The sequence below is a fragment of the Ictalurus punctatus genome, chromosome 4 (genome assembly GCF_001660625.3).
Source record: "Ictalurus punctatus breed USDA103 chromosome 4, Coco_2.0, whole genome shotgun sequence".
In the NCBI taxonomy this organism is placed as follows: Eukaryota; Metazoa; Chordata; class Actinopteri; order Siluriformes; family Ictaluridae; genus Ictalurus; species Ictalurus punctatus.
Window position 1 is genome coordinate 14467535 of NC_071284.1, and position 24443 is coordinate 14491977.

The window sequence follows — 24443 nt, forward strand, 5'->3', positions numbered from 1 at the left end:
GAGTTTTGAGAATCTGTTTTAGTCAAACTAATTAGACCTTAGTCTATACTGTTCCTCCTCCTCCTCAGTGGCAAAACTCTTCCACTGGAAATGCACTATGGAGTCACTTCTGTTCAAGATAGCCACTGTGCGCTGGTTAGCCATGGTGATATAGGTCTTCTCCACCCACAGTGAGTTTTTATCCAGCCTCACGTTGATATCTGTGGAGGCTCCATACAAACTGATGTAAATGTCTTCTCCTATAAGAACAAAAATAGATCACTTTGGATTATTAATCACCTCTTGAATTATCAGCACACTGAACTAAGTAAATATGCACTGGAGTCACTGGCATTTTACATGTATTGATTAGCATTAAGGTACTCAATGAGTTTGATAAATAACATTTGTACTCAGCAGACCTTATTTAAGTAAAATTCTAAATAGTTCAAATGCTTTGAAGGGATAAAAGATTAAGCTGAAGACAAGTACAGTTTTTAAGTACTTTGGAATGAACACCAAGGTGGCACTGTTGGACTGCTAAGTTGGCACTTAATTATCTATTTAGACAAGTGCTCTCCAGGGGCATGCAGTCACATGACTCCACAGCAACCAACAACATAAAAAATGCTATACAAAACAAGGGCCCAAGTCAGGAGCAGAGTATGTAAATTATTCCAGTATTTTGACTGATTTTTGTTAATTTGGCTACATTCAAAGCAGTAGCTTCATGCTCGACCAGATATCCTGACCTAAAAAAATATCACAGCCCAGCACACAAAGTGGAGATTATTCAAAAAAACAAAAAAAACAAAAAACAACAACAACAAAAAAAAAAAATAGGGTATGGTTTTAGTTTGTACTGACATATCAGGTCAAGGGATTCATCAGAAACAAGCACTAAAAATGTCTCATTGAAGTCCCCCTAAAGAGCAAATATAGAGTACACAGTGTAATTGGTTTTGTTTTTATATTTTTACACAATCAGGTAAACTGTATCCTTCAGCAGAAGTCAAGTGTTCTAGCACTCAATAGACTGACACTCAGAGGAACCTGTATAAAAAACTGCAAGCGATAGCTTCAACAGCACATAAGGAATATAAATGTACTGTACTGTAAACTGAATTCACTGTAAACTGAGAACCTCACAGTGATTCTAAACAGTATTTTTACACTGTCCAAATTTTTTTCCAACATACAGAAAAATTATGAGCTCTGCAGAAACAATACAGTGCACATTTTTGATGTTTCACAAATGATTGCATTTATATGAGTGTTGCATGCTTTCTGCCTCTATTTTTATCACTATAAAATCAATAAGAAATCACCATGGTTCTTTCTCATGGCTGTTTTCTATAGAGACCTAGACACAAACAGGCAGGTCACCTGAGGCCTGCAAGATGATCACTTGACACCCAATGGGGATGGTGTAGTATCACTCTTTAATAATAATAGCTGTTCAAACAACATACAGAACACCATATTATTCACATTTACACATTTACAGATGTTATTGTAATTTCTTTCAGAGACAAAACTTGTTTCAATGACTGACTAATCACATCGAGTAAACCACATTATATACAAAGAGTAAACCACATTATTTGTCTGACATAAAACCACAGATCCTCAAAAAGGGAACATAAATTGATTTTTGTCTCAATTTATAAATAAAACAAAATAAAAAATTATTATGCTTTGGGGGAAAAAGGTGGGGTCTTGAAAAATAAGACTTAACATCATTAACACTGTCAGCACAGAGCTGACATAGGCAAATAACAGACAACACACACTCACACACACACACACACACAGAGATACACAACATTTGTCATGCCTTGTGCGGACCTTCCAATGACATAAATATTAATGCAGCTAATTAATTATATGCCAACACCTAAACCTAACACTAACCTTAACCTAAAAAAAGGAAACTATTGACTCTTTAATTGTATTTTTTTTTAAGAAAATAAAAGACAAAGACTATCCCATAGTAAATAAATGTGAAAAAAAGTTCCATTTTTGGAGAAGGGTAAGGGTAAAAAATGAATCTGGTATTAGTAAAAGTTGATATTAAAACATTCTCTACACAGAAGGGTGTATATTAAAAACTGTGGACCAAGTTATGTGGATAGACATATGTGTATGTTCTAAACACTCGTCTAAATAGATCAAAACAGTATACCCATGTTGTACCAGTAATACTACCTACTGCAAAGTGACCTACTGTTACGCCAGCCCCGGCAGATGGCACTGCGGCGCGGTTCCTATGCGGCTCACTCATTCGCTTCTTGCCCGAGTTCTAGTTTCTTTTTGAGGATGTCCTTGATTTAACCCAGGTGTCTTTGGTTTAGATTAATCATGTTAGTTATTTAAACCCCTCATGTTGCTGCGCACGGGACGCGGCATTAAGCTGAAGTAAACTGAATCTACGCACGCGAATCGGGACTGGACTAAGAGAGACACAGCCAAAGAGTTGCAACAAAGCAACGTCAAGCAAGTTGTGTGTTTATGGCATGCCATAGTTGAATGTTTATGCCATGCCATAGTTTAGTGTCCATGCCATGCCATAGTTGAGTGTTCATGGCATGCCATAGTTGAGGGTTTATGCCATGCCTAAGGTAGACGAGTGTTTCCTACCTTAGTTTAAGGAACGTTCATGTCTTAGTTGAAGGAGGGTTCATGTCTTGGATTAAAGAACGATCATGTATTAGTTCAATTAGTGTTTCCGTTCCATGTCCTCTGCCTAAGTATCAAATAAAGACTTCCCTCCTGCGCTTACTTCCTGTCCAAGTCTCGTTCCGTAACACCTACTATTCTGACAAAGAAATTAGCCTAGTTAATATTTTCTACTGTGAATCTGTTTAAATGGCCCATGCAAAATTTAACTGCAAAAATATAGCTAGCTAGAACTTGATAATTGTAAAGCAGAAGTTTACATGCGATAAATGTGTGGCCTGCTTTGCTCACTTCCATTTCTCTTCACTGACACTAATTCACTGGACTAAAAAGCCAATCAGAGAACTCTTACATAGTCAGCCTTGGATACTGATACAATAAATTTATGATCTCCCAGGGTCATTATTCACAGTTGAGATAAGTAAACATAGTGAGTTAATGTTCAAGTAGTACATAAATCTGCAATGTAAAGGTAACAGGACCAATCAACCCAAAGACTGTGTAAGATATCCAAGTAAGCAGAGCTGGGTAAGAGAAAGAAAATATAATTATGTATTGCTTACCTCACTATTATAACACATACAGTAAGTAACAACAAACATTTGGTGCAGTTTGGTGGATTTTGTACAGTACAGCACATCAAGAAGTATTTGTTAGTGATCATCCTGTTTGAGGACATTACGGTAGTATGACCCATGTTTCTTGTTTGTTTGTTTTTGGTTTAATGTGTGAAAACTCACAATAGTTTTTTTTTTTTTTACTAGGCAGCTGTTTTATTTCATTAGTTATCCCTGTCTAAGTCTTGACATTTATCCCCTATTGAGACGTCTGTAGGTCCCTTGGACATCTTGTCCCCAAATACTATAATGAGATTTCAGTACCCTGTGAACAGCGTTAATGGCAAAGGAGCTGTCAGTAATACCCCAGACTTAATTCATAATCAAAAAAAATTTCACAGAATAAGATATGCATGTTACTTTGAATACAAACAACTATTTGTCATAGCAAAGTTGGAAATATGCATTGTTCTATTATAGCATCTGTTTGGGGGAAAAACATTACACTATTATTGAGAGGTGGGGAAGTTTGGGTGGTAATAAGGGGATGAAGGAGGGGTGCTGAAGTTTCCCTTGAGATGTGAAAGTGCTCTCACTGTAAAAAGAGTAGACACAGTCCAGACTCGCTGGTGTTGATATGAAGAGCAATGATGCATAAAGAGACATAGTGCATCTCTATTTCTCATACATATTTCACTGCACCAAGCAAGCAGGTGAGAAAGAAAATCAGTCAGGAAGTATCCAGAAATGTAAAATGGATCAACTACTTCATCCCTGGCCAAGCTAGTCTCTAGTCTCTATAACAGCTAGATATTATCAATTTAAAAGACATAGCTTCCAGAACGCTGCAAAGTCATCCTCTTTAAGCTCACTGCACAGCTGTTAAGATGTGGAAACCAAATAAAGCTTTAGATTATCATGGAGCTTAGTAATTTCCACTAGCTAGTTTGTACTAAAGACTATGGTGTGCCCTTATTTACAAGCAATACAATTACAAAACCAATCATGCAGACCCTTAAAAATTGACTACTGACTGTTTTTATTTTTATTCATTGCTCTTGTATATACTATAAACAAAAATAATTAGAGTGGAAATAACTACTCCAAACCGTTTTCCTGTCCTCCTGACAGCAGGTCAACTATCTTGTTAAAGCTACAGCTAAGTCAGGTAATAAAGCAGATCACAACTGTGTTATATCTAACTAAGTGATTCAACCATACTCTATGTGATTGGGAAGCCATGTAATGACAACTTAATGTGAAGATAAAATCAGGAGATACCATAAGGTGCTAAATTAAAAATGATACTCCCCTATTGGGCTCAAAGGGTTGTTTTAGAAATGTGTGCATGATTAAATGTTAAAAGCTCTAGCCTTCAGAAGACCTGTGTGTTCATGCACTGAGACAGCTCAAACACATTCAGTAGAGTATGTCAACACACACACACACACACACACACACACACACACACACACACACACACGTCCATGTTTTGGAAATAAATGTATGCTGAATGTTCATAGGCACAGTCACCATGCCCACAAATGTCCATATACACAAATACACATACAAGTGCACAAACATAGACAGATAAATATCCTTATTCTTTTTAAAGAAGAATCATCATTTGAATCATAAGCAGTGCTTTGTGCCTAGACCTCTTGCACCATCACCTAAATCTTATCAACTTTTAAACCCCTACAGGTCATATTTTAATGCATATAGCCAGCATCTGAGGACTGCTAACATCATTGTGATAGAAAACATCATAAAAAAAACACAACAAGGAAATGTTCTCTTTGAATAGCTTTTCTTTTCATTAAGCAGTCCATTAAAAACAGCTGGTACCATGCATTATCACAATAACAATGCAAATAACAGGAAAATGCCCTAAAGCACCAATGCTGTGCTTTTTTTCACCTGGCTGCAGAAGTGATTCAATGTGTTTTACCACGTTAGCCACAGGGGTAGGTTGGAGAGAACTACCTGTGTAATCCAAAACAGATTAGTCCTACTTCATCTAACAAGGTTAGTGCCAGCCTGCTTGCCTGCATTCTGCTAAGCCCAGCCCTGCTTTGCCTTTTCTGTGATTCACAGAGTAAGCATTCAACTCTCACACCCCTAATGCAAGTTCGAATCCCGGCAACGACAGACACTGATCCATGCTCCTTCCACAATCCACCACCCACTCTCTACAACATTCAATAAAACCCTTTTAACCTTCTGCTCTTTTGTCTGTGTTCTGCTTCTGGATCCAACATCCTCATTGGTTATCACAGAACAATCTGGCCAACATGGACCCAGCAGAACCAGATTCCCTGCACTCAGCTCTGTCAAGCCATGGTGCTGTCCTCGGCCAGCATGACCAGCTGTTCCGTGATCTCACCAAGAACAGCTGCACCATGGTGTGCCGGATCTCCCTTCACTGGATCTCCCTGCAGTGAGTGTCCCTGTTAAACGGCTGGATTCTCCCATCATTGTTAATGGCCTGGCTGGTACATTCTTGGCTTGTATAACCCACCACACCATCGATTTACTCCTGGTCCTCTCGGGCAACCATTGTGAGCATGTCCAGCTGAACTTGATTTCTTCCCCATGTACCACGTTGGTGATGGGTCACTCATGGTCGAGGAAGCACGACCCCCATATAGATGGATTTCCTGTTGTCAGTCATTCTGCCTGTGATTGGCCCTTGCCCCACTGTGGTGGCAGTGCCTCCACTGGCCTTGACCATACCACACATACCACCCGGTCAGGATCAGAGAGTAGGACGAGTGGAAGATGGCGTTTATCACCCCCTGGGCCACTACGAGTACTTGGTCATGCCCTTTGCTCCAGTGGTGCTCCAGGCCCTGGTGAAAAATGTCCTCAGACATTTCCTGAACTGCTTTGATTTTGTGTACCTGGACAACATCCTGATCTTTTCTTGCATCCCGCTGAGCACACCCTCAATGATCGTCAGGTCCTGCAATGGTTGCTAGAGAACCACCTGTCCTAGCCTACATCCAAACCACCAAATGACTAAATTCTCGACAGACACGCTGGGCCCTGTTCATTGGCTGATTCAATTTCATTATTGTGTAATTCTTTAACCCCGGGTCCAAGAATGTCAAACCTGATGCCATCTCCCATTAATTTGCCTCTAAAGAAGCCCCAACCCTGAGCCCTGATACCAACCTCCCTCCATCTTGTGTGGTGGGGACAGTCACATGAGTGAATATGAGCGCAACTCCCTGTGCAGCACTGCCACTGGTATGTCCCCTTCAAGTATTCTCCAGTTTATCAGCCTCTGTTATTCCCTATCCAGTAGAACAACATTGCAGTTTCCTCTGTGCAAGCCCACATTCACCACTGCCACAAGATATGGAGAGGTGTTCCACCCTGCATACCTGGATAGGCCTGATTTCCATCAGGCCTATCCAGGCAAACCTGGCAGGTCGCCCGGAGGCTCCTATTAAGAGGGGGCTACTGTCATTGGCTGGGCTATCCTACCATGTTTTCCAATTCCCTTTGTTTGACCTGTTTTCCACTTCCTTGTGCTTCCGGTGTTAGTCTCTCCCTCACATTTCTGTACATGTGTGTGTGTGTATGTTGGGTATTGGGGGGTTTGGCATAGCATTCCACTTCGCGTCTCTTTCTGAAGAGAACACACCTGCTTCCCATCTCCTCAATATATGCCATCGTATTTAAACTCCAGTCTTGAAGCCATGCATCACCAGATCATTCCGGTTTCCAGTGCGGTAACATGATAGGCCTTCTTGTGTGTTTTTTTTTTCCAGTTCTTTTTTGCCCAGTGTTTGTTGGTTTACTTACCCCGTTGTTTTTCCTCTTTTTCCAGTTCATGTCGCATCCAGCCTGCTTGCCTGCATTCCACTATACCCAGCCCTGCTTTGCCTTCCCTGTGGTTCACAGACTGAGCATTCAACTCACTGAGCCCCACTCCTTTCCCACACATTCCTGTCCTCTCCAACCTTCAATCAAACCCATTAAACCTTCTGCCCTTGTGTCTGTGTTCTGCTTCTGGGTCCAGCATCCTTGTTGTTAGTTTGTTTTACTGTACAATATAACTTTAATAATAGATGTGCATATTTATACATTATTTATTTATTTATTATATATGTATAAATAAATCAATTCATGTTATTTGAATTGTTTCATTCAGACATGCAAACTCAGAAGAGGTGAAAAAGGTGACATGTTTATGAATTAAACTGTGGGGGTCTTGGGGCATCCTCCCCTATAAGAAAATTTTTGTGATTTTAACATGTAAACGAAGCATTCTGACAAGAAAATAAAGGGAAATGACAACAGTTGCTTCAAGTAAAAAAAAAAAAAAAAAAAAAAAAAAAACATTTATTGACACCATTCATTTTAACTTTTTGGCAAACCAGCCACCTTGGTTTGGCAGTGTGCTAAGAGGGCACAAGAGCCGTTGTTGCATACCCCACTGTCAATTTATTTTATTTTTTTTAAATACTGTGACAGTGGGAACCTGTGCTGGACTCCTTCACCTCTACTTTGGCCTCAACCTTCAGCCAGAACCAGCTCCATCTGCAACTCAGCCCTGACTCTAGTTGTGCTACATAAATAGCGTCTTCCTCTTTAAGCGCTCTCATTCTGGAAAAGAACTGTCCAGATATGAGCTGACTTCAGAGCTCTTTTTTCATCATCATAAAAGTTTGTTAAGGCTGATCCTAACTGCATCCAACTACTTTAAATAATCCACCAGAGCCGTTGCTGTGGTTTAAAGCAAAGACTCCAGCGCACTTGCTGATCAGAAAATACCAGAGACATCCTCTGCCCCACACGACACAGCTATTTATGTGATGTATAACAGCTAATTACATTTTATATATATATATATATATATATATATATATATATATATATATATATATATATATATACATATATACACAGTATCTCACAAAAGTGAGTACACCCCTCACATTTTTGTAAATATTTGACTATATAATTTCATGTGACAACACTGAAGAAATAACACTTTGGTACAATGTAAAGTAGTGAGTGTACAGTGTGTATAACAGTGTAAATTTGCTGTCCCCTCAAAATGACTTAACACACAGCCATTAATGTCTAAACTGCTGGAAACAAAAGTGAGTACACCACTAAGTGAAAATGTCCAAATTGTGCCCAATAAGCCATTTTCCCTCCCCGGTGTCATGTGACTTGTTAGTGTTACAAGGTCTCAGGTGTGAATGGGGAGCAGGTGTGTTAAATTTGGTGTCATCCCTCTCACACTCCCTCATACTGGTCACTGGAAGTTCAACGCGTCATATCCAGAGGTTGTCTTTGGGAACACAAGCTTGTAAGCTGTACACTCACTACTTTACATTGTAGCAAAGTGTCATTTCTTCAGTGTTGTCACATGAAAAGATATAATGAAATATTTACAGAAATGTGAGGGGTGTACACACTTTTGTGAGATACTGTATATATATATATATATATATATATATATATATATATATATATGTGTGTGTGTGTGTGTGTGTGTGTGTGTATAGATAGATAGAGAGATAGATAGATGGAACAGTCAATATGACCAAGGTGAAGCTCATACGCAAATATTAAAAACCCAACTGTTGTTTCACGACTTTGAAGCATAAAACTGAAGAAAAAAAAGGTTTAATAAATTTTACATCTCTAAATTGAATACATTAGCAAACACCGATCATGTTAACACCTAACCATGGTCAAAACGATCACTCATTGAAACACAGTGGGTCTTTTTCATTACGTGTTCGTTTTTAATTCCCTTGGTAACTTTCAGTAACGATTCTTGTGAGGTTTAGGGGCCATTCACATGTCGTGGCTAAAAACCCGGGGAAAACGCTTGCGCTCCCGTGGTGTCTGCCGTTCCACGAGCCGCGTTCTCCACGACGACGAGGAATTTTATCACAGGATGGATTTACAGAACCGCAAATCCCTTGCAGAAGCTCTGCTACTAGGTATATTTATGGAGAAGAGAGACAAAAAACGTCGTGTTTGGGCGCACCCCACCCTTCAATCACGTAGAAAACACGGAGAATTTCACCAACTAATCCAATTGCTCCGTGAGATTCAAAGCCTATTTCAGAGTGGACAAAGAGAAAGCATGAAGCTGATTGGTTGGTTCTTGTCACATGACCTGCGGTGCACTAGCGGAATTCTGACATTTTCCATCTCGAAAAACGAGCGTGTCGCACAGCATAAACGCGTCTACATTTAATATGAAAAAATTATTTTAAAAAATCGTTGGATCTACACGATTCACGTAAATGACATATTATATATATATTTTTGACTAGTTTGCAGGTATGTTAATTTATTATGCGTTTGTCAAGAATATGTGTTTGCTATATCTTTTGATATATTAAACTACCCATAAGCCATACCTATGTGATTGTGGTGTTATATGCACTATAGTGGAGCAGCACTAATAGCAGGGCAACACAGATATAAATACTGAACCTGTGTGATAGTGGAGAAGCAATTGTTGGTTGTGGTCTCCTGTAGTCCTGGGTAGAAAATCAACAGTCACCTGCATGCTCTCCCCAACGCTAAGGGTCCCTACTGAAGGTTCTACTGAAAATGGGCTATGTGGAGAATAACATAGTTAAGTAAATAAACACACTCGTATATGCAAATGAAAAGCATTGAACAACAACTGTTTCACTTTACTGTGTGCGCTTACTTCTGTGTGCTGAGCTGAAATTTGGCCTCGCCTTTTCCAATATTGCGTATCAGGAGAGTTTTCTGAGATAAACACTTGACAGGACACAGAGAAAAATGCAGCTCATCTGGAAAGTCTAGGATGGCACGCGGCCCTATTGCTCGGATGGGCACCTCAAACTTCTCCCTCTCAGTCATACAGATTACCCGGTGGATATAGTCCTATCGAAAAGATCATACATGGAAGTAAAAAACTAAGCTACATGGTTTAGTTATATAAGATGACATCAAGCATACATACATACATACTTCTAAATCACATATGCCTGATTTACAGAAATGTGTTTACAAGATGAACAGGACAAAAACACAATGCAGTTATATACAATTTTCTCTAACATCATACAGAAGATTCAGCATTATCACATTATTCATGCCATTATCATAGCCTGATTTATAACATAAAGTTTAGTTTTTCAATTGAGACTACAAAATTGCACATGTATTGCATATACTGCACAACTTTGACAGCTGTATTCAAGATAAGGCTCCTTCATTTACTTTCTCATAATTATTTTAATGTCCACATATTAGTTTCAGATTAAAAATACTAAAACCCTGCTTAGCTTTGTGAAGACTACTGTAATCTGTAGCTTCATATGCCATAATAAACTCTTGCATAGGATGGACTGGCGTCCCATCTAAGGTGTCCAGTCCAAGGTTTCCAATGTTCCAAGGATAGACTCAGGACCTACCATGACCCTGACCAGGACAAAGTGGTTACTGAAGATGAATGAACGAACAACAGAACAATAGACTCTACTATGGGGCATTGCCTTGGTGTCTGTGGGCATGCTTTCAGAATAATTTTCATTCTAACCAAGTCGCTATCCAACCAAGTCATATTCCAACCGAGTCAAAGTTAAATCTTATTAGTTTTGGTGTGCTCTTGCACTGTATGAAATAAAATAACATTATACACCCTGGCTCTTTCTGATAACATTGAGCCACAAACCATAAGTAATCAATATCAGCCCAGGATGTTTCCAGTTGGAAAGTGACTAGTTTTGAATTGTCAGTGATTGGATTGCAACGTCTCGCTCTGGGAGTACTCACTGTGGTGTGGGGCAATGCTACAATCAGTATTAATGTGCCGCCATGGAAAAGCAGATTAGTCACCTATACAACAGACTGCAGAAAGGCAGTTAATGGGAAGAGAGTGGGTGGTAGAAGAAACAGAGTGTCTCACAGGCCCCATCCTCTTGCACTGCAATACAGTAACTCTTTAAACAAGCTTGGACTTTAAGCCATAATAAAAGATGTTAAGCTCTAATTAACAGTTGGTATTGATCATTCTCTGCAAACAGACAAGAAAGTGCTTCTGTATCAAGTCTCATTACAATTACTCCCTTTAACTAGACATTTATATGGAAATGTTTCTTTAAGTTTACTATGGTTGTGAGTTCCACTATGATATCTGGATACACAAAATTTAGCAGTGAATTTGTTTAGCAAGCAGCAAAAGCAGCAGTAAATTTTTAGCACATCTTTGTGATTAACTTCCTTCCTACAAGGACTACTTAAAACCAGGCTTCCTCTTCCCTTAATTTCACTGTGGTGTTATTAAATGTTCATACAGTCACCTAGAAATATATAAGCTTGCATAAAGTGTACCTTGTTCTCCTGTGGGGTGAATAGAACTGTAAAAGTGGATGCCATGCCCGGGGCTACTTTGTTGCATACATCTACTGGGCTCACCACTTTGAAATACGGGGAGTCATCTTCAACCACCTTCACCAGTCGAGGAATCTGCAAGAAGTAAGAGAACCCACATCAAGCCACGACCTTTAAATATGACCAAATGTGCACGTGTTATGTTTATGCCATCTGAAATGTTACTAAATTAATATCATTCATATGGTATTTTCAGCTACAGTCACATGTACAGTTTACAGTTTTTCTTGTTCTAACAAGCCAGACTCATTAGTTGAACCAGATTAGCTGGAAGAGCAGAGGTTCTGATGTAGTGATTAGAAGGTTGTCATTTGACGCCACATTTAGACCTTATGCTTGAACTGTCCAGTTATATTTTAAATTGTATTGGATGTATTTGCAATCTGCTAAATGTATAAATAGAATAGAAAATGGAATCACTCACTCGGCTGTGTTATTTTCACAAGTTTGCTGTCCTGTGTGCTTTTGGTATGAAACCATTAAATGGACATTTATTGTGAAAATAAACGATTTCAGCATTCACATCGGTTTTGGGACTAGGCAATTTGAAAATTATTATAGAGTAATTTGAAAATTATTTTCACTCTGTACTGTATTGAAAACACATTATTTATGTTTTACTTTGTGAATTGAATTTATTTTTGAAAATATTCACTCATTTCAAATCTGATGACTGCAACACACTCCAAATAAGTTGGGGCAGTCGACTGTTTACCACTGTGTAACATCACCTTTTCTTTTAATAACACTTATTAAGTGTTTGGTCACTGAAGACACAAGTTGGCTAAGTTTAGCAAGTGGAATTTACCCCCATTCATCCATTATGCATTTCTTCAGCTGTGCAACTGTACAGGGCCTTCATTGCCTTATTTTGCACTTCATAATGCACCACACATTCTCTATCGGAGACAGGTCAGGACTGCAGGCAGGTCATGCTAGCACCTGCACTCTCTGCTTACGCAACCGTGGACTTGTAATCTGAGCAGAATGTGGTTTGGCGTTGTGCTGCTCTGGATGGCAGCATATGTTGCTCCAAAATATGTACATATCTTTCTGCATTAATGGTGCCCTCACAGATGTGCAAGTTACCCATGCCATGGGCACTGACACACCCCCATACCATGACAGAGGCTGGCTTTTGGACCTGAAACTGATAACAGCTTGGATGATCAATTTCCTCTTTGGCCCGGAAAACACGACGGCTGTTTTGTCCAAAAACTATTTGAAATGTTGACTCGTCGGACCACAAAACACGATTCCACTGTGCTACCGTCCATCTCAGATGAGACAGAGCCCAGAGAAGTCAACGGAGTTTCTGTACAGTGTTGATGTATGGCTTCTGCTTTGCATAGTAAAGCCTTAACTTTCATCTGTGAATGCAGTGGCGTATGGTGTTGATTAACAAAGTTTTACCAAAGTATTCCCGAGCCCATGTCAGGATATCCATTACAGACTCATGACGGATTTTAATACAGTGGCATCTGAGGGATCGGAGATCAAGCACATTCAGAAGTGGTTTTCGGCCTTGGCCTTTACGCACCAAGATTTGACCGGATTCCTTGAATATTTTAATTATTTTGTGCACTGTAGAAGGTGAAATGCCCAAAATCCTACCGATTTGTCTTTGGGGAATGTTGTTCTCAAAGTGTTGGATTATTTGCTGATGCATCTGTTGGCAGATTGGCAAACCTTGACCCATCCTTGCTCTAGAAGGACTAGGCCTTAGTTGGAGGCTCCTTATATACTATGGTTAGATGATTACCTCACCTGTTTCACATCACCTTCTTATTTCAACTTGTCACATTGATATTAGTCCTAAATTGCCCTGTCCCAACTTTTTTTTTACATGTTGCATGCATCAATATCAAAATACATGTTTATATTCAAAAACTATGCAGTTGATTAGGTAAAACATCAAATACCTTGTCTTTATATGTTTTTTGTTAAAATACAACTCAAAATACATTTACAAATCACTCCTCTTTGTTTTTATTAGCATTTTCCATACTGTCCCAACTTTTTTGGAATTGGGGTTGCACATATATATGTGCAAATCAATATACATTGGATTTTTAGCTGGGATAGAACAATACATCTCACCTGCTAATAACTCTTTCCCTAGGTTTTAGAAGAAATTATGAATTCTAAATTCCTGGCACTTTAAATGCATGCTATGTTGTACATGTTAAACCCTTTTTAAAAAGATATATTAATAGTGTTTATTGTAGTGAACACACTAGGCATACACACAATAGTGTACAGTATATTTATATGCAGACACATAGAGAACTGAGCCCTTGCTAATGTTACCTTATCATTATTGCGTAATACCAGCGGCACTTCGTACATCTCAGAGGGCAGGTAGTTCTGGAACACAATCTCAGACGGGTAAGGCTGGAAAAAAGGCTGATCCACATCAACAGCAGAAAACTGGGAACAAAACAGAAATCCCCTCAGCACTGAAATGTGAATAACAAAAGGTCATTTTTCAAGACCTCCATTTCCCCATACCCTTCCTCTTGATATGACTTATTTGACATCAATTACATACTAGGTGAAAGGAAAAAAGGACTAGAAAGAAAGAGTGGTACTCAATGCTACAATGTATGCATGTAACCTGCAGATATCTGTCCTTCCCATTCAAAACATCCAGTATAGCGTAAAGCTTTCTGTCCATCCCCCCCCCCCCCCCCCCCCTTTTTAATTTCAGATCAAACAAACAATCTCCAGTTTCATTTCTATTGAACATTTCTACTGAACATTTCTACTGAACATTCCTGCTGGACATTTCTGCTGAACATTTCTGCTGAACATTTCTAGCTTTCTGTCCATTTTTAAGGTACATTTACAACCAAGTCTCACAACAGGAGACATTAGAATTGTTAAAACAGTTAGTTTACTAGTCAGGTTTCACTAGTGTTTTACCTTGTGGTGTGTGGTCTCACTCATGTCTAAAAGCTCCAGAATGCAAGGCGGGTACATCTTATATGTGTTCGTTAATCTCTCCTCTGTGGTCTGAGACATTTCATGTGCATATACAGATGGACACAGCTATAATGACATAAGCCACAGTTAGTTCCATTGAATACATTAATTCATGCTGGTATCATTTCAAACAGTACCTACTATAAGTGTGTCAGGCCAAACATTAGCTGTGCAATCACATTAGTCAATAATACTGTGTAATGTTAATATATTCCAGGTACCCAAAGCACATGCAGGGTACATTGTTGGATTTCTGCATAGTGTACAGTACATATTAGTCTGCAACGCTAGAACTCAAATATTTGCTGCAACATTTAAACATTGTTTAATTCAGACATGAATGAATAATAAAATGGAAATATGGTTCACTTTTGGTTCAATTTTAAAAACAGTTATACAGTATGTGTTCCAAACATTGGGCCTCATTTATCAATCTTTTAATAAAGTTGTGTGTAAAGGTTTGTGTGTGCCAAGCTAAACCAAAACTTTTCCACCAGATTTTAGAAAAGTTTCAGAAAGGTACTCGGTACTCAGGCACATATATTAATCACCTATAACATGCAAATCAGCTCATTTGCATGTAATGATGCCCACAAAAGTCCAAAAAAGTTCAGGTCTACAGACAGCTTGGAGCACAAAATAAACAATGAAGGTAAAGGCTATAAGAGAGAAGTGGAAATTATTTTGACTCACTGTGCCAATAAAAATATGTAATATATAATATAATGTAATATAATATTAAATATTTTATAGTAAGTGAGCACTAAATCTTCTGTCAGCTGAGGCATTTGTATACAGTTTACAGCTATGCGTAGATAGATGGGCCATCCTCCATTTATACAGTGACATTTCTTTTGTCATAATTGAATGATTAGTATTACTTGTCTTAATATATTCTTTAATTAATGCCAATAATATAAAATGTGCGGCTTCACAGATTTTTCTCAATAGTACTCAGTCCCTGACCGAGTGAACTAGCAGTCGGATGTATTTTTGATAGAGACTCCAAAGCACATCTGCAAATCACTCTGGATAAGGACGTCTGCTAAATGCTGTAAACGTGATAAAAAAAATAAGCTATTGAAACTTGACAGTATATTCCATGTATAAAAGTGCAGTAATCCATACAAACTGTATGACTTGAAATCAGTCAAGTCGAGGCATACATTAGTTGGTCTTCTTAGTCATACATTTACAGGCACTCAGGAGAAGGAGTAGGATATGAATGTTTTATTATCCCAATTTATGGGATTTTCATGAATACCAATTTTCTTGTAAACACTTGTACATTTCTACGCTTGTGTTCCAACTTTCAATATTTCAAAGACAACAGAAAGTAATCAAAGCTATACATTAATCTTAAACACAAAAGAAAATAAAGTATGATCAACTGCAATGTGTGTATGTGTGTGGGTGCAAATGTATCTCTTTATGCAGAGACCAAACCTCTTTAATTAATAAAATAAAATAAAATAAAATAAAATAAAATAAATAACCTAAAAGAGTCAACTGATTTTATTTGGTAAGTGTTAAGATCAGATGTATGGGTGGCATTATTTAGCTGATGTCACTGGGGATACCCACATAGTTACTTACTCACCTTTCGGGCTTTGTCTTCCCACTTAACCAGCTTAGGATTTCTCTGTGCTACTTTAGTCTTGACTCCTTCTGGCATCTTCAGAGGCAAGGTTTTCAAAGCTGAGTGGGAAACTTGAATTTTAGAAGTCAGCATCATGAAAACACCTGTTCTTGACCTGTTGTTGGCGATGTAGACAGATAGTTAACTAGAAACACTAAGAACACAAATAGAGATATTAGAGAGTAAAGAGTAACAAACTTGATAGCTATGATAAATTTAGCAGCTTACGCTTTACCCATTTCTGTCAGCACCTTACTAGCTTGTTATTAATGCATATATTTCCAAAACGAAATATTACACGGTTATTTTATTTAAAAAGAAAGAAAGAAAGAAAGAAAGAAAGAAAGAAAGAAAGAAAGAAAGAAAGAATATGCATATTTTAGAAGTTACTTACGAGGAAACCCGTATTCAACATGTACACATTTCTCACAACACTCAAAGCTTGGTGGTTGCCATGACAGCAAGCCCGTCCGCGTTCGAACAACATGCGATCTGATTTGCTGAAGCTTACAGCGGCCTGCAGCGATTGGACAATAGGTTTAACTTGTGACAAAGGGCGAGGCGCGTGCAAAACCGCGTCCCTGTCTTAGCAACAGAGCAAAACGACACACTTAGTGAGAGGAAGGGGTGGGGTCTTGCGCGCGCGTGCAATACGCTGCTGTAAATTCTCAAACATTTCCTCAAAACGTCCCGTTTGTATCGTAAAAATATATATGTTCCTGTTCATATCATAGGGTCATTTCCAAAGAGGGATAGACGCTTAATAATTTTGTATATGCAAAATCTAGTCCAGGGTTTTTTTTGCGGCCCGGGATCCTTTAACTATATATATTTAAATAAATAAATAAATAAATAAATAAATAAATAAATCCATGGACTGCCTCAGCATTTATTAACATATTCTATTTAAATGGATTGTTTAAACTGATAACTTTTTAAAATATTAGGCTTTCTACTAAAACGTGTAGGCCTATTGTAGCCTAAATGTGTAATATTGTGTAAATATTGTAAATGTGCAATATTTAGCATTTGTACAATGATAGGCCTATATTGGGCATTTATCATTGACACATTTTATTAAAATTGTCATTAGATTCAGTTGACATTATAGACCTTTTGAGTTGCTGAGATTTGGAATAAACTCACTTAAGTTCATTTGTCCGGTAAAAGAATTTAATAATAAATATAACATTAATAACAGTGGGGTGTGAGTAATAAAAAAAAAAAAAAATCAAGGACCCCTTGTCTACAGTATGCCTCATACTGTAGGCCTATGCCGGTCCCAAAAACTCTCTTTGAAAACCATGGTTCTAGACCATTGCGCCAGCATTACCGATGACCCCTCTAACTCATCCCATGAACTCTTCATGCCTCCTGCCATCTGGCAGAAGGTACAGGAGCATCCATGCTATCACCAGCAGACTCTGCAATGGTTTCTTCCCTGAGACATTCAGATTACTCAACGCCCTGCTGCCTCACAACACTTATCTGGGCTAGTCAAACACCTAACCAAGTAGGACCCAACACCACATGCACACCGCACTTTACAAAGCTGCATCAGACACTTTATGGAATGCTACACTTATTGCTTCTACAGATATACTTACTGATGCTACACTACCAAATAATTTGCAGCTTACAGCCCATGTTCTGTGTATTTATTATCCTGTGTATTTATTGTTCTGTTCTTTGTTCTGTTGTTTGTCCTGCACTCGCCTCACACTCTTGTGTATTTGCACGTTATGTAGTCTTGAGATTATGGTCCTGGAGAAACAGCATTTCTTTCCATGTATACACGTTTTATAGAGGAATGACAATAAAAACCCACTTGACTTGACTTGACTAGACTGTAGCTGCTAATTTACTCAAGACTGCCCTTTGTTCACATGTACTTTTATTTATATTACACATACACTGCTACATTTAAGTAGTCAGTCTTACAGTTCATTGACTTTTGCATCCCCAGTACAGATCATGGAATTTAAAATGTAATATGTTAAACAATATAATTTCTAAAAGTCTTATTAAAATAAGTAACACTTTTCAAATGTGAAACATTATGCAGTCTACCCCAATAATTTTTTTTTTTTTATAAATTTTACACTGTTTTTATTCATCAGACACTAGAGGTTTTCCTATGTCGTTAGGGTGGTGCATTCTGTTTTTGTGATATATGAGATATAATCATAAAAAAAATTTCAATCTGTTAAAATTGTTTAAAAGTTTTCCTTAAGTCCTCTCTAAACTATAGAGTTTTATTTCCTTATTGGGATTCATTTGATCAGTGTTTATAAGGGTTTTTCACATGTCCCTCAAGTTACTGTCCACCCTGTTATATCTGTCTACACTACATGAAAAATGTCAAATTTGTAAGGATATGGAAATAAACTCCCACTTAACTTTAAGTTAATCAGATGTATACGGATAAAAACAAACCCAGGTTATGCAAAGCAGAAAAACAAACAACCATGTAGTTAAAGTCAGCTGACATGTTCAGGAATCCGTGAAGTGAACTTGTCACGATTCCCCCTTGAAGCAGCGTGCTCTAAGCGCGAATGCGCGAGCACCTGCTTTTCCATTATTGACTGTAATGACTTCTGGACACGTGTGTTTTGTTTATGTTTCTGTCTCCTCCCTGTTCTGTCATTGGCTGGGATTTCACGTGGGTCTGAATTGCTCTCAGCTGCTAGCAGTTTAGACGCTGATTATGTCCGCATATATACCGCGCGACTCCCAGCACACAACGCGGAAGAGTAAATGTTTAGAGTTAGTTTAGCACGTATCATAGTCACGGTCCCTGTTTAGAGTTAGTTCGCGGTGGATTATCCGCTTCCAGTCCCTCGTCATAGTTCGTTTCTTGTTTTGTTTATCGACCCTGTTTTCCGTGACAACGACCTAGATTCCTGCCTTGCCCCGTGTATGCCTATTTGCCAATCGCCTGACCTCTTGCATGTTTGTGGATTACGTTTTGGATTTGTCTGCCTGTTTGTCTTTCTAATAAACAACTGTTCATCCTGCACTTGCATCCGTCCTATCTCTGCTCCGTAACGATTCGTGACAGAATCTTCCGCCAAAACATGGATGCAGCACGAGGACGAGAGAGAAGTCACGCCACAGAAACCAGGGAAGTAGTAGGACAATACCGCATCGGGGAACGCTCGGATTACTGGCCGCATTTTTCGTCCGTGCAATTTCCCCAAAGGTACGCTGTTGAACTGCCACCAGAGACAGCGGGATTGGGGAGCTACCCGCTGGAGTTCCTCTTCAGCTGCCAGGTGTATTTCTGCAGCTTGGCGTTTCCAAAGCCTACTAAGAGAGAGTGGATTGGGTTCCTGGTGTCCAGGTTTTCCGGTCCGGCCCGTGACTGGGCGGAGCAGCTGGTGAGTGCTGGGTCGCCAGCCCTCCATGATGTCACTCAGTTTGCAGAGCTGTTTATGGAGGCATTTTCACAGCCTGGACAACTTCGTGGTCTTGATTTACTGGGGTGGAGAGTCAATGGACAGCCCCAGGTGGACCCACCATTCAACCTCTATTATGAGGAGATGGACAGGGCAGTAACCAGCGATCCACTTCAGTTTCCGGTCAACGCAGGGGCGAAATCTCCAAGATGTATGACCGAGGGCTGCGGGAGAGAAACTCAGCTTCAATGTCCCACCTGCAAGAAGCTGGGCCTTCAGGAAGCTTTCATCTGCTCTCAGGAATGCTTCAAGAGCAGCTGGCGGGAGCATAAGAAACTCCACCGGAGAGCTCGTGCAGAGACCCAGCCCGGGATCAACAGGGTGACCTCGGAGCGCCCGTCGGAGGTCATAGCACCAGAGCTCAACCCTGAAGCCCAAGTCCAAGTCTCATCTCAAGTCCCTGAAGCCCAAGTCCAAGTCAAGTCTCAAGTCCCTGAAGCCCAAGTCCCAGTCAAGTCTCAAGTCCCTCAAGCCCAAGGCCAATTCAACCCTCCAGTCCCTGAGGTCCAAGTCAAGCCTCCAGTCCCTGAGGTCCAAGTCAAGCCTCCAGTCCCTGAGATCCAAGTCAAGCCTCCAGTCCCTGAGATCCAAGTCAAGCCTCCAGTCCCTGAAGTCCGAGCCAGGTCTCCACTCTCTGACGTCCGAGCCAGGTCTCCAGTCTCTGAGGTCCGAGCCAGGTCTCCAGTCTCTGAGGTCCGAGCCAGGTCTCCAGTCTCTGAGGTCCGAGCCAGGTCTCCAGTCTCTGAGGTCCGAGCCAGGTCTCCAGTCTCTGAGGTCCGAGCCAGGTCTCCAGTCTCTGAGGTCCGAGCCAGGTCTCCAGTCTCTGAGGTCCGAGCCAGGTCTCCAGTCTCTGAGGTCCGAGCCAGGTCTCCAGTCTCTGAGGTCCGAGCCAGGTCTCAAGTCCCTGAGGACCGAGCCAAGCCTCCCGTCCCTGAGGACCGAGCCAAGCCTCCCGTCCCTGAGGACCGAGCCAAGCCTCCCGTCCCTGAGGACCGAGCCAAGCCTCCCGTCCCTGAGGTCACGTCCAAGCCTGCTGATCCAGTTGACCAAGCTCTGCTAATATCTCAGCCTAATGACAAAATGCTGCTCACGCCCAAGTCTACCGACCCGGTCGCCCAAGTTCAGCTCACGTCCCAGTCTGCTGACACGCACAGCCAAGTTCCGCCCGCGCCCCAGTCTGCTGACACGCACAGCCAAGCTCCGCCCACGCCCCAGTCTGCTGACACGCACAGCCAAGCTCCGCCCGCGCCCCAGTCTGCTGACACGGCCAGCCAAGCTCCGCCCGCGCCCGAGCCTCAGCCCGCCTGTTCAGCTGAGGTCGTCGCTCAGCCCGCCTGTTCAGCTGAGGTCGTCGCTCAGCCCGCCTGTTCAGCTGAGGTCGTCGCTCAGCCCCCCTGTTCAGCTGTGGTCGCCGCTCAGCCTTCCGGCTCCATGGCAAACGTCGTTCCCCCCTACTGCTTCGAGGAGACCCATGCTCCTCTCCCTGGCCGCACGGAGACCCACGCTCCTCTCCCTGGCCTTACAGGGGACTTCGCTCTGCCTTCCAGTTCAGCTGGGGTCGTCGCTCCGCTTTCATGCTCCGCCGAGGACTTCGCTCAGCCTGCCTGCCCGGCTGTGGATGTCGCTCTGCCTTCATGCTCCGCCGAGGACTTCGCTCAGTCTGCCTGCCCTGCTGTGGTCGTCGCTCTGCCTTCATGCTCCGCTGAGGACTTCGCTCAGCCCGCCTGCCCTGCTGTGGTCGTCGCTCTGCCTTCATGCCCCGCCGAGGACTTCGCTCAGCCTGCCTGCCCAGCTGTGGATGTCGCTCTGCTGTTTGTGTTTGTGGATTACATTTTGGATTTGTCTGCCTGTCTGTCTTTCTAATAAACAATTGTTCATCCTGCACTTGCATCTGTCCTATCTCTGCTCCGTCACGATTCGTGACAGAACTGAATATTATAGTTGAAATTCAGCTTGTTGTGAGGACTGCTGGTTGTCCTGCTGTGTCAGGGCCATTCATACCTTGCAATTCTAAGAAAAAGGCATCTGCTGTGGTCTCAGAGCACAGGGAGGGGAAAAAAACTGGCTGTACTGTAGGTCACAGCAAACTACATTGCTACAAAAAAAAAATACAGACTAAATAACCTTAAACAACATAATATAAAAATTACCCAAACAGTGGTAATATATAATAACTGCATATTCAACTTTTTCATATTCAAATTTTTGACAACGATTACACAAAATAATTTTGATTTTAATTATGATTCTAAATACATTTTTCTGAACACCTACACTATCATATGCTGATATAATGACTAAAGTTCAATACAATTACTATCGTTCAATTCAGATACCTAGCAAATCAAGAAATATCAACCAAAGAGCATTGCAGGAGATTATATATATATATAAGTTTATTTAAGAAGTTTGGTTCTTTTACAGTACAGGCACTAAAGAAACTGAATGCAAACAAGTGTCCAATTAAAAACAGTTACAATAGTAAACCAAATTTGGAAGAAAAAAAAGCAATAAAAATAAAAGATTTCTTAACACTAGGTGTTTTTATGGGTGCATAGCAAACAGTCAATATGAAAACTATATTCAAGAATAAAATACTCCTTAATCTCAACCATTGTACAACGTGGTATTACTACTGATATCTTCTCTTTTGTCTGATTTAATGGCACAGGTACTAAGAGGTACTTAGTACAGATCCGCTTGCAATATGTTCCACAGTTAGGAACACTGCTGCAGGAGGTATTGAACTTAAATTAAATACCTCCACAGGCCTCCCAAAGAAATGTCTGATTGGATGAGTGTGCAACCAAAAGTACAGGCCTGAGATTTAAAATTTGTTACAAGAAACTTTTTCATGGTCCCAGGATGCATTTGGATCTAGGACTGGTTCCTCAAATCTGGACTCACTAAAACACCTTTGAGCAGAAACACAGGCAGACCTTTCAGCCCTGCAACTACTAACAGAAAAAGTTACTCCAAGATGCCTTACTTTAGTGCACATCCTGGCCAAACAGCCTACTTAGGTGAGAAAACAGTTAGGATATATTTTATAGCACATTGACAACAGTATATCCCTTTAAGAAACACCTAGCACAATGTCCTGGAATGGACCAATGGCTCAATTATGTTTAAATTGTCCAAAAAATGAGATCTAGACATAGTATTTTATACACATCATGTCAGTAGTACCGTTACATGACAAGCATCCTACACCTTTCCTTGCCAAGATGTTGACAAATTCAGCACTATAATCACAAGCCATTGGCATATAAAGCTGCTGGTTCTACTGAAAATGCCTCATTACTTGAACTTTAATGTTTCTGGTGTTGTTATGATACTACCCTAACATTTTATTGAATCTCTCAAAAGAATAGCACCAAAATTAATAGACAGGTCAATACTCTAAGCTATAGGAGCTTCACAAGTACTGCCCAGAGCGATTTCCAGTTGTCTCCTCTGCATCCTTGTTTTCATCTGCTGTTAATCTCAAATGTTCAAGGTGCTGCTCCTCGATAAAGTCTCACTCATGGTCATAATCACTGTCTCTCTGTTTCACTGGAGTCCAGGAAAAACTTGAGCTCATCGTAGTCATCATCTTCAAAATAATAAGAAAAACATTTTAGCAATCACAGACTCTGTTAAAGCTGTGGCAAATAAACCAAAGTAAAAAAAAAGAGAAGAGTAATTTTAGGAATTCGACTGATGTCTCTGATTTAGCGTTTTACTTTTCAAAATGCTATCAGCCTTTTCAGTGGTTGTCAGTGGTTAAGTTACTGTTACTGTATGTTTTGCAGTTGCTGGAGTCCAGGTCTAAGGTCCTGCAGACAGACTTGGAAAAGAGAACTGTGGAAGACAGCGACTGTGGGCATGATGTCTGATGAAGAAGATGGTGTTGTTCATCGGAGGCCAGTGTGGGTTGTTAAACCACCAGCACGGAGAAACCCACAAAAAGTCAGCTCTGTGCCAGGAGTTAGAGAAAACCCTGGATGCAGACCAACGCTTTACGGGCACAACACTTTCATGTGATGACAAGTGAGAGAGGATCAGAGGGGAGTTCATTTATGGAATTCTAATTGCACCTCCTAATATTGCTTTAGATTTTTCTGATAATTAATACTTTAAAAAAAAAAAAACTTTTTTTGTAGTATTATTTTTTATATAAATATATATTTTTATTTTTTATATTTTACAAAGTCCTAACTGGATGGACATGTACATAACAGGGTGGATATTCTATATAGGTTTTAGGAAGAACATACTAATACTTTAATACCCCTGTTTCTCTCAGAACAGCTTTAATCCTTTGTGGCAAGGATTCCACAAGGTGTTGGAAACACTCCTTTGAGATTCTGGTCTATGTTGACATGATTGCATCACATAATTGCTGCAGATTTGTCAGCTACACATTTATGTGAATATGTTGTTCTAGCACATCCCAAAGGTGCTCTATTGCATTCAGATCTAGTGACTAGGAATGCCACTGAAGTACACTGAACTCACTGTCATGTTCCTGGAACCAGTTTGTTAAATGATGTTTTGGTCCAGGCATTAATGTAAATGACACTAAACTATACAATTGAGTTTGAACAAAAATAATTAGTATATGGCCTTTTATTTAAAGGCAATGTAACAATATGCAGTAGACTGTTTTTGGTAAACATCTGTAGTTATTTTTTATAGTACTATTATATAGTGCTATTCTAGGGTTGTGAGTAGAAGTGTTTACCTTTACCTTTA

General features: G+C 40.1%; 2 protein-coding genes across 4 annotated transcripts in view; one reads left to right on the forward strand and one right to left on the reverse strand.

The window, feature by feature from the left end:
• Window positions 1-16763, reverse strand: part of hydin (HYDIN axonemal central pair apparatus protein) — a 118300-nt gene extending 101537 nt beyond the window's left edge. For 2 of the 3 annotated variants that reach the window (XM_047153007.2, XM_047153004.2), the window contains exons 1-8: window positions 16643-16763; window positions 16210-16363; window positions 14550-14675; window positions 13935-14054; window positions 11565-11699; window positions 9913-10112; window positions 9690-9814; window positions 38-239 (exon numbers count right to left, since the gene is read on the reverse strand). In XM_047153007.2, coding sequence (XP_047008963.2) covers window positions 38-239; window positions 9690-9814; window positions 9913-10112; window positions 11565-11699; window positions 13935-14054; window positions 14550-14675; window positions 16210-16344 — 1043 coding nt within the window. In that variant the 5' untranslated portion in view covers window positions 16345-16363; window positions 16643-16763. The remainder of the gene's footprint in view (window positions 1-37; window positions 240-9689; window positions 9815-9912; window positions 10113-11564; window positions 11700-13934; window positions 14055-14549; window positions 14676-16209; window positions 16364-16642) is intronic. The other variant, XM_047153006.2, reaches the window with a different exon arrangement.
• A 2078-nt stretch (window positions 16764-18841) lies between these two features.
• Window positions 18842-21573, forward strand: LOC128629536 (histone-lysine N-methyltransferase 2D-like). The gene is made up of 2 exons (XM_053677994.1): window positions 18842-20150; window positions 20238-21573. Exons 1-2 carry the CDS (start codon window positions 19326-19328, stop codon window positions 21567-21569), a joined length of 2157 nt encoding a protein of 718 aa, XP_053533969.1. The 5' UTR covers window positions 18842-19325; the 3' UTR covers window positions 21570-21573.
• Window positions 21574-24443: the final 2870 nt, after the last annotated feature.

What these genes read in the sequence shown, in the direction of transcription:
- LOC128629536 (XM_053677994.1), top strand. Translation starts at nt 19,326, where the DNA reads ATGGATGCAGCACGAGGACGAGAGAGAAGTCACGCCACAGAAACCAGG. An exon ending in CTCAAGTCCCTGAAGCCCAA is followed by an intron (nt 20,151 to 20,237) that starts GTCCCAGTCAAG and finishes CCAGTCCCTGAG; the next exon opens with GTCCAAGTCAAGCCTCCAGT.